At 43.3% G+C, this 13,247-nt stretch overlaps 1 protein-coding gene across 4 annotated transcripts in view; it reads right to left on the reverse strand.

The window, feature by feature from the left end:
- The window catches only part of AOAH (acyloxyacyl hydrolase), a 181,530-nt gene that overhangs the window by 38,385 nt on the left and 129,898 nt on the right, over positions 1-13,247 (reverse strand). For all 4 annotated transcript variants that reach the window (XM_044919905.1, XM_021699288.1, XM_021699289.1 and 1 more), the window contains 2 exons: positions 7,662-7,698; positions 6,838-6,912 (listed from right to left, as the gene is read on the reverse strand). In XM_044919905.1, the coding sequence (XP_044775840.1) occupies positions 6,838-6,912; positions 7,662-7,698 (112 nt within the window). The remainder of the gene's footprint in view (positions 1-6,837; positions 6,913-7,661; positions 7,699-13,247) is intronic.

Here is a 13,247-nt window from a genome sequence, read left to right on the forward strand (position 1 = left end):
GAGTTGTTTGAAGTCACCCAGTGTGTGGTGTTTTGTTAAGGCAGCTATGGGGAACTTAACACAGATTCCAAACCAGGAAAAGTAAGTCTACTACTCACAGGCTGGACCTGAGGCATAAGTGACATGGAAGGAAGGGACAGAAAGAAGCCCCCAGGGATGTCCACTATTATCGCCTTTTTTGAATTTAATTTTTCTTTTTTAAGATTTTATTTTTAAGTAGTCTCTGTACCCAACATGGGGCTCGAACTTACAACCCTGAGTCACATGCTCTACCTACTGAGGGAGCCAAGCGCCCCTCTACAGTTATCACTTTGAAGTGAGTTCCTAAATGGACATTGATGCTGCCATTTTGGAGGGAATTTTTCAAAATGTATCAACATTTGGGGCGCCTGGGTGGCTCAGTTGGTTAAGCATCTGACTCTTGATTTTGACTCAGGTCGTGATCTCAGGGTCATGAGATTGAGGCTGGAGTTGGGCTCCGCACAGAGTGGGGAGTCTGCTTGAGATTCTCTCTCTCCCTCTGCCCCTCCCACTTGTGGGCACGATCGGGCGCTCTCAAAAAAAAAAAAAAAGTATCAACTTTTGAAGCTTGAAATTTACAGTAGCATTTCCACAAATTTGCAAAGATGTACATACAAGTATTGCAACATTGTGCTAAATAGTGTAAAGTTAGAGAAAGCCAAAAAGCCTGGTTGTATAAATGTTAGTGCATCCCTGAGGTAGAAGGCTATATGGGCACTAAAAAGAAAGAAGTAACTAATACAGGTGATAGTTATACAACATTCTGAATTACTAAATGCCGCTGAATTGTTCACTTTAAAATGGTTAATTTTATATGATGTAAATTTTATCTCAATAAAATAAAAAAATAAAAAATATGAAGTAGTTTGTATGTATTAGCATGGAAAAGACTGCTAAAAAGTATTGTTGATTGAAAAGAACAAATTACAGGGGCGCCTGGGTGGCTCAGTTGGTTAAGCGACTGCCTTCGGCTCAGGTCATGATCCTGGAGTCCCGGGATCAAGTCCCGCATCGGGCTCCCTGCTCAGCAGGGAGTCTGCTTCTCCCTCTGACCCTCCTCCCTCTCATGCTCTCTCTATCTCATTCTCTCTCTCAAATAAATAAATAAAATCTTAAAAAAAAAAAAAGAAAAGAACAAATTACAGAGCAGTAAGCATACTATTATTTCATTTCAATGAATATTAATCAGCCTGTAAGTTAGAATTTGCATAGAAAAAATCTGGATGCAAATACATTAAACTGTCTCCGTTGGTTAGCTTGGAGCAGGCTGGTGGGGGCACTGGTAGGGAGTGATTATGGGGAAACTCACTTCCTACACCCTGTATTATTTGAACTTTTCACAACAGATATTATTTTGTAATCAGAAAAATAATAAAAATAAAACAGATTCTCATATTATTTTTATTCTCTCTCAAGGAAGGGGGAAAAAAACCGGACTCCACCTAAGCTTTAATGGAAGCAGAAAGCATTGTAATTTTATGTCATTTGTCCCCCACCTATTTCACTTAGTCAAATAAAATCACTTTCTAAATTACTGCTATCCAGAGGTGACAGGCTGGTCACGGATGCAAAGATCACTTTGGCTCATTTGTGACAAACAATATGTACCCATACGGAGGAGAAGGCAGAATAAGGCTGATGTTAGGGGTTACCAGTAAGGTCTTAGCTGTGGGTGGTGTACATCCTTCTACACTATCTATTGGTTTGCTTAGGACTCTCCCAACCTGCCTGAAAAAAAAAAAAAAAAAAAAAAAAAAAAAAAATATCCTTTTTTTACACCCCCCCCCCCCCCCGCGTATAGAACAGAATGCTAAATTCATGTTTTTTGTTACCTTGGAAAAAATCATACTACTTTATGAGTAAAAATCTCCCTAACCTGAATAAAAAGCTCTCATAAGGATGGATATGAGAATAGGTTGCCTACTTACTAAGGACCGAAGGCTGGGTAGGGGCTTTGGCTTGACTTGCATATGTGCAGAAGTGCTAGAAGGATCCCAGTTTGTGAAGAGGATTCAGGCTGCCTTGTGGGTTTTCTCAGCCCAGGAGGACCCAGCCAGAGTAACCAGGTTTGATATTCACTGTGTGTGTGGGGTGACAGCAGGGGTGAAATGGAAGCAAGCCGGTGTCCGTACCCTATCTTCCATCATCGGTAAGGTGAGCGCATACTGCTTATTAACTTTTGCTTTGGCACTTCAGTTTTGTTTTGTTTTTTGCCTTTTCCTGCTGATACACTAGCGCTTTGGCACAAAGCAATTATGCTGAGCCATGACTCTCCAATCACATAAAGCCAAGATGAGTTAAGATGGAGAAAAGTCTCCCAAACTCCCTATTTAATGATTATTTTTTGGCTAGACATACAACCCTGATGGTAACAAATATTCTGAGCTAATTTGTGCTTTTGCAAGAGCACCCCATAACTGAAGCAAGCATAACCCAAATGGCTAATTACTAAGTGAAATCAAAATGGAAGCCTTGGTGTTGCTGGCGGAACATTCTCTAGTCATCTTTGCTCCATTATGCACAGCTACGTTAAGTTACACATGTGCCTTATCAGTTAAACACTTTAATGTGCATAGCAAAATTAACTGATTCTTTTTTTTTTTTTAAAGTAAGCTTTAGGCCCATCGTGGGGCTTGAACTTACAACCCCAAGATCAAGAGTCACATGTTTTACTGATTAAGCTAGACAGGTGCCCCCAAATTGACTGATTCTTAGTTCAGGCAAGGGCAAATGGGTCTAAGTGACAGGCGGTGGGTCAGCCCTTCTGGATGCCATAGAATGTGCCTTCTGACTTTGTCCCTGAAAAATTCTCAATGCCATTTTGATCTGTGTACTCCTTCTCCTCTGGTGGTTTTTGAGGAGACTCAGCACTAGTATTGTGGAGACCAGAGTCCCAGCGGTTTGGACAACATCTCCTAGGCCTTCTCTGATGTCCGCTGCAGACTGAATGGGCCTAGCTGGAAGCATCTAACCCTTTCGTGCCCACGTGTGCTGGAACCTCTGTGAGGTCCACTTTGCCAGCCCAGCTTTGCCTGCGCACCCCAGTGCCCTACATCCCTCCGCACACCCTGGTGAGCTCACACCAGTCACTCAGACGGAGAGGTGAGGGGTTAGGGGTGCTGAGCTTACAGAGGGCAAGCCTGGGGGATGTGATGAGAGAGCACTGGCGTCCCGGGCTGGGATCTCACAGGCCTGGAGCATGCGGGGGGCCGAAGAGAAAGAGCCTCGCCCCTTGGGTGGCTCAGAGCCTGTCCTCGTCCTCAGGGATTGTGTCTGATCTTGAAAATGAGCCTCGTGACTTGGGTGCAGGGCCGGCTGTGATCCTTGCATTACCCTGGCAGCTATTTGAGCCAGATTTCACCTGGCTGAGGCCAGAGAGATGTGCCCCCTCTTAAGGAAGAAGGCAAACAGCCTCTGTGGAAAATATTTCCCAGAAGTAGAGCTGAAGGCCAGAGACGCGTCCCGACTGAGTGCTCAGCCCTCACTCAAGCTAGCATTTGGGTTCTCTCAGCAGCCAGGCAACCATAGGGAGCCCTTTCCTTCAGGCCAGCCAGCTGTAATCACATCACTGTCCTCCCCCCGCCTCCCCCCCCGGAGGCTTCTTGACACAGACTGGGGAGGAGCTAGGGACGCACCGGGCCCACGTTACCCCATGCATAGAGGTCCTGGGTCCCTGAAAGTGGGGGTGACCTGGAACATGCTGGCTGGTTGGGAACCTCCTTATCCTTCCCTTGGCCACCCCGCCTCGACTGAGGAGGCTGGGAGAAAGAACTCCTCTGGGCATTCCCTTCCCTGCTGGTTTTTCTACCATTTGATTGGATGGAATGGATTGTTTCCTGCCAGTGCAGTCTCCTTAGGGCCAGTGACCTATCAGCACATTGGCTGGTTTCCTCTTTTTTATTAAAAAAAAATGTTATTTTTAATTTAAATTCAATTAATTAACATACATTATTGGTATCAGAGGTAGAGGTCAGTGATTCATCAGTCTTCCATAATACCCAGTGCTTATTACATCACGTGCCTCCCTTAATGTCCATCACCCAGTTACCCCTGCTGGTTTCCTCTTAATGCAGTGCTGATCGGCTGTCCTAATGACATTGGAAGCATTGGCATTGCAGAAAAGAAATGCTTGGGTGCCGGGGGACACAGACAACCCTTGTAGGGTGGTCCTGGCTCTTTTCATTAGGTGAAAAATGTACAATTAATTTTGTCTAGGTCCACCATAAAAAAATGGAAGCATGTCAATATACGTGGCTACTATTAGATGTTTTATAATTCTATCTCACTTCTGGCAATTTCGACATTCTTCTCAGGGATGTCATGTTGGGGGGTGGAGGAAGCGTTTATGGTTTGAGGCCCTTAAAGCCATTTCCCTTTCCCAGGCCGCCCCTGCTACTCATGGTTCTGCTGCTGTAGCTCACTCAAACTTGCCCTATTTCCAGGCATTTTTCTCCTTTTGTATCACAGACATTCCAGAGTTTTCAAGGGGAGTGATAGGAAAAGCCAGGGGAAGCTGGATTAGCTTTGGCCAAACTGAGTAGAGTCACAGGGGAAAGCTGTGTTTGTCTATGTTACTTTTCTTCTTAAATTCCAGACATTAAAAAGCTATCTTCCAATCATGACCTTCATTCATTTAGCACGTATTTATTGAGTAACTGCGTGAGTTTGGAGAACTGAGAGAGAAGCACATGACTGCATTATTTCAGTAAATGCTAGCGTCATCATAAAAAAAGGAAAGAAAAAAGTCAAGCAAATATCCCCAAACTTGTTCCAGGATGGACTTATTATGCAACTCGTTGCTGGCTTGAGCTTTTTATGAGATCGCTTTGCTCATTTTGGGTTGTCTACTCCACCTTGCCGTGCTGGCAGATGGGGAGGTATAGCTGCCATCTGTCTGTATTTTTCTAACCCTGCCACAGGACATTGCGAAGTGGGCACTGCAGGGACATCCCACGCTGCCAACCCCGTTCTTTCCCCCACATGCTCGCTGCTCCTCTGCCCAGATCCCTGGTGGGGGGAGAGACTGGCACACATCTCTGGCTGATGTCTGCCTGCCCTTTGGCTCCTTGGAAAAGGAAAAGCAAGCCTGGGCTGGAAGGGCCTCTGAGTAAGCAGGTTCTGCTGGAAAATGCAGTTGCAGGGGTTTGGGCTCTTGGAGTCAAAGCCTCTTTCTGCAGGTGTCCTGGGCTCACTATCCCCAGTTTGCTCTGTGTCCCCTCTGGGGGGAACATGATCCAGAGGCTGGAGGGGCATTGGCTGATGTCACATAGGTTCATTCTGTTTTGTGATGGGGCTGGGGCTGAAGCTCAGTGCTTCTCCTTCCCTAAGCTCCTTGCGGTCAGGCACTGTGGGCTCTTTGCCATTATGTCCCAGAGCCTGGCACAGCATTTGGCACATCATAGGTGGTCAATACATATGTTTAAGAAAGTGATTACCTAAAAGAAAGCGGTTAAGGCAGGTGTGGACTATGGAAAGAGCACAGAACTTCATCAGAGAACCTGGTCTGCCTCTCAACCTTGCTACTCATAGCAACATAAGCGAGTTCCTTAACCTTGCCGAACCCGTTTCTTCATCTATAAAATAGGGGCAATCATGCTTTCCTCTTAAGGCTGCTGTGGGGATGAGATGATCTAGGGAGTGGTGTGACTCTTGGTTCATGGAGAGTTTGGGGGGTGTTTGCTATTTACCAGCGAGTTCCATGTGGCTCATCACAGAAGTTGGGACTTGGGACCCCAGGGTGGGGCCTTGGGAGCCTTGGGGTTCTGGGGAGGGTGGTAAACCAGCCCAGGGGGTGCCAAGGCAGGGTCTAGCACATCAGCATCTCTTCATCGCAGCATGGTATTTCCTGACCTGCATTCACTTCACTAATTAGGTCTACACCTCCTTCACTGTGAGAGTTCCAGGGCTCTCCTACCTCATGGAGGTGTTGGTGAGAGCAAACACACTTTACTAATACTGAACTGGGTTTTTAACACAGGCTTAGAAAGCTTGGTGAGTGAAAGCAAGGGACGGGCAGTGAGTAGGATGACCTACTTCTAGTATCTCTTGGTTTGGAGGCCGGCTCTGCCATTAATCAATTAATCAGGCAAGTCACATAATCTCTCTTGGCTTTACTTTTCTGTTTTCTAAAATGGTGGGTGGGTGGCTACTGGGGAGTTGTTCTAGATCTGATCTCACCTTTTTTTTTTTCTTTCTTTCTTTTTGGCCACAATCGCAGGACAGATGGAATTCACATGTGCAGCATATTCTTAGGGGTACACACAATTTTTGAGAAACCTTCCAAAATGTTATGGGAGACTAAGGCATTCAACATTTTGAAATCACTACCGATATTAGCCAGTTAGCAAAACTGTTTTCATACTATGGGCCATGGACATAAGTAGGACTGGCTGTAAATTATACACAGTTTGTTTGCGAATGCTCTGAGTCTACGCTGTCTCTACCACATCAGAATGTGAGTGAGGAACCTATTCTTATGGGGTAGCTATAATTTGGCTTTATTTTACTTAAAAGGCCACAATATTCAGTCTTGGATTCTTGGCTAGAAGCAGCATATATCTTGTGATACAACTGAGAACTTGTATTGTGACATACCCATTTGTTGGGAATCAGAGCAGAGAATTAATGGATCAGATATTTTTTAAAGGGTCTTTCAGCTTTATGCGTTGGTTCTATCAATTTCATATGCTTCTAGGACTTGCTAAGACAGAGACATTCAACTCAACAGCAGGCTAGTGTAACACAGTGGAGTGGAGAAGAGAAGAGGGGGACCCCAGAGTCCAAGCATTTTCAAAACCTTCTTTCTCCATAACTCACCCTTTGCAGACATCATTTCCAATCATGGCGTATATGACGATGGCTGGATGGTCCAACAGTTGGTTCCTAGACAAACTGAGAAGCCAGAGATGGACTCTGAATGGCAAGCCCTCAGAAACTGAACTTCGTCACAGCCAATGTCACAGCCTAGGCCCGTGAAAGGATCTTTGTGTGTCTCCCACTTTGGTAACTTTTTGTTATTTTTCTTTCATTTCAGAATCACTCTTCCCATTTCCCCCTTCTTCTGTATAATCTGTAAATTACTTCCCCATGAGGGAAAGACCACATAAATGCATAGAATTGAAAAGAGTGGATCGAAGTCTCCAGGAGGTGCACACGGTACCATCTTCTTAGGATTTTTCACAGTGTTTGTCCTCAAGTGTTACTGGCTTCCTTCTGTCCAGATTTGTAGGACATCCTGATGGCTGAGCTCCTGTATTGAACTTTCAAAATTCCAGGGTTTCCCAAGGTTTCCATTCTGGGAACCCAGAGCCTTGTTTCTGAATTTTAAGCTCAAAATGAGCACATTAAGTAGGAAAATGAAATAAATTTTTTTTTTGCCCTTTTTCAGCTACTTTGGCTAGACTTAAGTTTGACCCCCTTTGTATGCATTTTTATGATCCTTCTTTAAGGACATATGCAAATTAATCACTTCCTATGTCCACTGGCCCAAGAAGTGATAATGTTCCAGTGTTTGGGAGTGACTAGCAAGGTATTGGTGCTCAGTACAAGTGATTACCGGGTGAAAACAGAGGGTTTCCCTTCTTTCTTCACAATGAGAAATCCAATCTAAAAACAACTTCATATATCCCTCTTTCACTTACGTTTCTAGAAATCTCTCCAGGTTTTGGGAAGATGCACCTGAATAATTAAAATTAAGAAAATAATTAAAGTTAGTGAGTTCAATTCAACACTATCAGTATGATAATCTGATTGACTGAAATCATGGAGAAGCCTTACTGTGCAGCCAGAGGTTGTCCGCACCATCACAGGGACGGTAATGACTTCATCCTAGAACTCTCCTTAATGGGTTTTCTGTTTACTTGGCATTATGTTAACATTATCCTAAATTCTTTGGATATTCAGGTCTCAAGATATTTCCTAAGCATGAATGAGTAAGCTTTCTAGTAGATGCAAGAAAATGATATACATCTATCTCCAAAAGGAGACTACCCCAAAGATTAAGGAATTGGGTGAGGGATGAGAAGAAGTAAAAAGGATTCTTTGAGAACCACCTATCCCCCTAGAAAGCCCTATTTAATCACCTGCTGGTACCCCTGCTCACTCCTGAGGCTCCTCCTGGTTGGCTGGCCTGTGCAAGGTTCAGATTGTACAGGGCCTAGATTTCAACTCCTATCATGACATGAATGACCATCCTCACTCTACCCCTGTTACCACCTGTAATGTATCTCTTCCATGAAAATTGTATTCACTGAATACTCATTTTACTGTAGACTCTCTGTTAGGCACTTATATTATTAGTTCATTTAGGCCTTCGCACAACTCTGGGAGGTAGGTACAGTTGTATTCCCATTTTATAGATGAGGAAACTGAGGTGTACTTAAGTGAGTTTCCTAAAGCCACACAAGTAATAATATGGAGAACTGAAATTCGAACCCAGTCCCTTCTATCTGTAATACTGAGCTCTGGTATTGCTCCTCTAGGCTGGGAGTCTAGAAAAAGTGAACCCAAAGAGGTTTACTGCTAGTTTGTCCCTTGGAGGCTGGTCTGCAGTAACAAGTGAGTAATCATCAGATGGGTGGTACAACTCATGGGACAAGGCAGATTCTCCTGTAATTTCCAGCCATGGAAGCTTGGGGGCAGGTGCATTGTATGGCAGAGTCAGTGAATGTTTTTAAGGATCCACATGGGAAAAGGGGGCCTGCACAGCTGTGAAGGCCATGAAAGCCCATGTACCCTTGAAGCAGTGGGGCCTCTTCTTCACGTACAGCTGGAATCAGACTATACCGGTAGCACTGACGTTCTCTGGGTTGATTCAGGAATGACAGTACATTAAACGAAGGTTGCTTCCTTTCCTCTTTTATTGCAGTAGAATATACAGCCATCAGCTTTACCATTTTAACTTTTTTTGAGCCTACAATTAAGTGGCATTAAGTACATTCACATTATGGTGCAACCATCGCACTATCCATCTCTAGAACTTTTTCATCATTGCAAATTGAATCCCTGTACTCATTAATGAATAACTAGGTACTGCATATAGGTAGGATCATTGAATATTTGTCTTTTTGTGCCTGGCTTATTTCATGTAGTTTTCACAGTTCATCCATTTGTAGCGTGTCAGACTAACCATTCTTTTGAAGGCTGAATAATTTTCCATTGTATGGATATACATCATCTGGGTTGTCCGTTCATCCAGATTGTCCATGTTGATAGGCACTTGCTTTGTTTCTATCTTTTGGCTATTGTGAATAATGCTACTATGAACCCTGGTGTACAAGTATCTGTTTAGGTGCCTCCTTTCAATGCTTTTAGGTATATACCTAATTGAAATTGCTGGACCATATGGTAGTGCTATGTTTAATTTTTTTTGAGAAACTGCCATACTGTTTTTATTTCCTTTATGTAGTGAAGTGGGGTATATTCAATAAGCACACAAACATAGAGATTAAGAGCAGTCAGTTCATCTCAGCACGCGTGCATTCCTTCACCCTCTCCATTCATTTGCCAACCACCTGCCACGTGCCTGACATACTGCCACGTGCCTGTAAGAAATTGAAGATGGGTGGGACACAGCCTCTATATCTGAGGAGCCGCGTCTATAGGGGTAAGGTTTAATGCAAATCCAAACCCAACACTTGAAAAGAGGAAAGCCCAATGTGATTTCAGCCTCTTATCTCTGCTCAGAGAATGTGGCAGATTTTTACAACACCGAGTCCTAAATGTAGACTCCAAGTATTTCTGGATGTTAGATTGCTCCCTACTGTTCTCAAGAGGGAGGAGAAGGAGGACAGCCAATGCCTGCTGACATATCCTCCGGTGGCTCACTCATCTCAGCGGGGCCTTTCATTCAGTTCCAGCCCCATGACTCTCAGCTTCCTGTTTTCAGTATGATAACAATCAAGAGGTGTTTAATTCTCACACTTTGATTTTTCTCTTAATGAGAAATGAAAACTAATGAAAGCTCAAGCCATGAGTGGGAAAAAAATTAAAGGACCAGGTCAGGCCAATAATTTCCTCATTATCCAGAGTACAGCTGGGAATTTGAGGTGCAGAGCACCCACAGAGCTTGAGGAAAATCAAAATGAGAACTTGTCATGGCTTGCCACATAGGCAGCCCCCTCCCCTGCCCACACCACCCACATCCCTTTGCTGCTTAGGACAAGAATGGCAGGCCAATTGCAACCGGGTGCGGTGAGTTTAGAAACAGCAATCATAAACAACCACTCAAAAGAGAGGGCGTGCCTACTCTTCTTTACCCAAATGCTAATTTTTTTTTCTGGTGAATATTTATATTATAAGCACAGAATTCTCTGCGCTCTAGAGTTGTTGCGCCTTCCACAATTTACATTTCCTTGTGGGAATCTTCATTTGATGAGATTATGTAATTAGCTTAGGTAATTCCCACATCACTTTCTCTTCTTAATTCCCTCTTCCTGTCGTTCTGCTATTCTTTTGAAGCCCCATCAACATTTGCTGTTTCTCTCCCTCCCGAGCTCTATTGTCTTTCTGCTCCTGGATATAGACTTCTTCTCAGCTGCTGATTTTGCTGTTGCCACTGTAGAAAATACTGAAGCAGCTGGACCTGGAAGATGTGAGCAGGAAAGAAAGGCAGCTCCTAGCCTGTGGGATGCAGCAAAACAAGGGGGGCATTTGAAGAACTACCACCACCCTTGAGAGGTCCATAGTCTAGTCTCAACAGTTAGAAAAGACGTGACTATGAAAGAGGGGCATTTGATTTATTCATCAAGGCGGCCCAAGGGAGAATCTACCTGTCCACAGTTAAGGGAAGAAGGGGGTCTTTTTGGCCATCGAAGTCTGAATTCTGGTTCATTCAGTGCCTTTTAAATGAGGACTAGTGCTTTGCAAGAAGAGAAGAAGGGTTTCACATACTCTCAGCATTGGCGGCAAGTGTTTCATATCCTGGGCATTCAAATCAACTGGTAAGACACTTTTAATGGACTTCTAAATGAGCTTGCAACTTTCTGCACTTGGCCCAGAGTAGGAGCACTCAGTCTCAAATTCTTCATGGAAAAAGACAAGGTATATTTAAATATAACAGGTCTTCCTAAATCAACGCATTACCTTGATAATATTTATGGAGTACTTACTCTGTGTCAGGCATTGCAACAGATGCTGGGGACACGTCAGAAAATAGAAAAGACATGGTCCCTATTCTCGTGAAGCTTATAGTCATGAAACAGGTAATGGACATAAAGCGTTAGAATTCCAAGAAGCCCTGAAGAAGTCATGTGAAGCTGTGTACTGAAAGAAAAGTAGGTGTTTCCTTTCTTGAAGTTCTAAGACAAGAACTTGTTAATTAATTTCCAATAAAATACCTGATGCATTCTTACACATGACTCAGAAAGAAATCTCTAGTTGAATGCCATCTTGGTTATAACTATCTGAATAGGACAGGGGCAGATCCAGGTTTCAAGTTCTGAAGCTTATATAATTTGGGGAATCCTCTTTAAGGAAAAGGACACAAAACACGAAAATGAGACCTGACATAAAGGGAAGCCACAGTGGAAAGAGACAAGGGTCTTAACCAATTGTGGTTAAATATCTTAAGTTGACAAATTTTACAAACTCATATGGTCACCAGGCTTGGGGGCAGGAGGCTGGCCTTCAGCTGCAGCCTCATTAGCTTCATAACTCTGCCTCTTGGTGCTCCTTAGAGGTCATGTGTGAAGTCTTGGCGCATCAGCACTGGGTGAGACCTCCAAGAGCATGTGATCAGGCAGCCCACTTTACAGAGGAGGCCCAGAGACAGAAAGAGACTTGGTCAAGTCCTGCAGCTAGTAGCAGTAATCCATTTCAAATGCCAGTTTAACAATAGACATTAGTAACTACTGAAATAGATCAAGTGGCCTTGAGTCTAGGTCAGGAGATATCAGAGGACAACAAAATGCTAACCTTCAGCTGGTTTGGTAGTACTCCTAATTCTGGTTTTCTTCTTCAATTGACCTGCTGCTATTTGCTTTTCGCAGCCCTCCAGTGCCTGTTCCATACTTTCTGACCAGGTTTCACAGCTGTATTCTGTGGGCCAGACTAGGTGGAGCATACTTACTCTATTGTACCCAGAACCAGAAACCTAAAAAGCATTATAGAGAGTATAAAATGTTCATGGAAAATGTGTTGTCATACATGGACCTAAAGTAAATCTAATAATTTTTTTTAACTTTCATCAGATTTTAAATAATACAGATTTGACTCATATTTTTATATTTGAAGAAGCATTTTGAAGAGTATGACTTGTATAAATCCAGTTAAAAAAATCAGCCATAAGAAATTTAAATTCCTTCTTTTCCCTAAAAATGTTTGCTTGTGATAAGTAGAAACATTCAGACTAATACATTGACCTTGAGCTCAAAATACTAGGCACTTAATAATTGTTTGCTGTGACAGTTTTTGATGGTGTTTCTACTACTGAAAATGCTTTCAAATTCACAAGTGTGGTTCTGAATTTCTGTGACAAACTAGATAAATGATTCTCCCAAACATGTATTTTTAAAAGAATGTAACAGCCTTCCCAGCATGGTGCTCATCTGCCTCCTAGTCTCAAAACTTGACAAAGCTTCACAAACATCCTTCAGCCACGCTGAACTCTCGTCCTTTTTCCCAAAGATAATTTGTCCTTGGAGCCTCTTTGCACTGAGTCACCCTCTCCCTCTGCTTTTTGGATTCCTATTTTTTTTTCCTGCAGGGTGCTCTGCTCAAATATACCTTGTCGGTGAAGTTTTCCTATCCTTCTTCAGGCAGAGGTAAATGCCTGTCATCTCCAGAGACCTCAACCTACCTCTCTTTTAGTGTCATTTCACAAGAACCGTAGTTGTCCCCTTATTTGTCCCTCTTTTCCATTTAGTTATGCTCTCCTTGAAGGCAGGGACGTTGTCCTGTTCATCTTTCTATTTCTAGAAGCTATTACAATATTGGAGAGGAAACAGAGGGAGTGGTGGGGGCAAAATCAAATGGAAAACAAGAAGGAAGGAAGTAAAAGAGAAGACCAGAGGTAAAGGCACATCCCAGCGAGGTTTGGAGCCAATAAAAAACCCAGCAAGTTCATGTAAGCTATCAACACAAGTAACAGTGAACTTTCCCCATGAGTCCCTTATCTTAAGCCCTAAACAAAAGGGATCTATTGAAAGGAGACCCATAAGACTTCAGGAACCCTTGCCATTGACAATGACATAAAATAGTAGAAAATATTTGCTTCTAAATTTGCCATT

This window comes from Neomonachus schauinslandi, chromosome 12 (assembly GCF_002201575.2).
Source record: "Neomonachus schauinslandi chromosome 12, ASM220157v2, whole genome shotgun sequence".
NCBI classification, from domain to species: domain Eukaryota; kingdom Metazoa; phylum Chordata; class Mammalia; order Carnivora; family Phocidae; genus Neomonachus; species Neomonachus schauinslandi.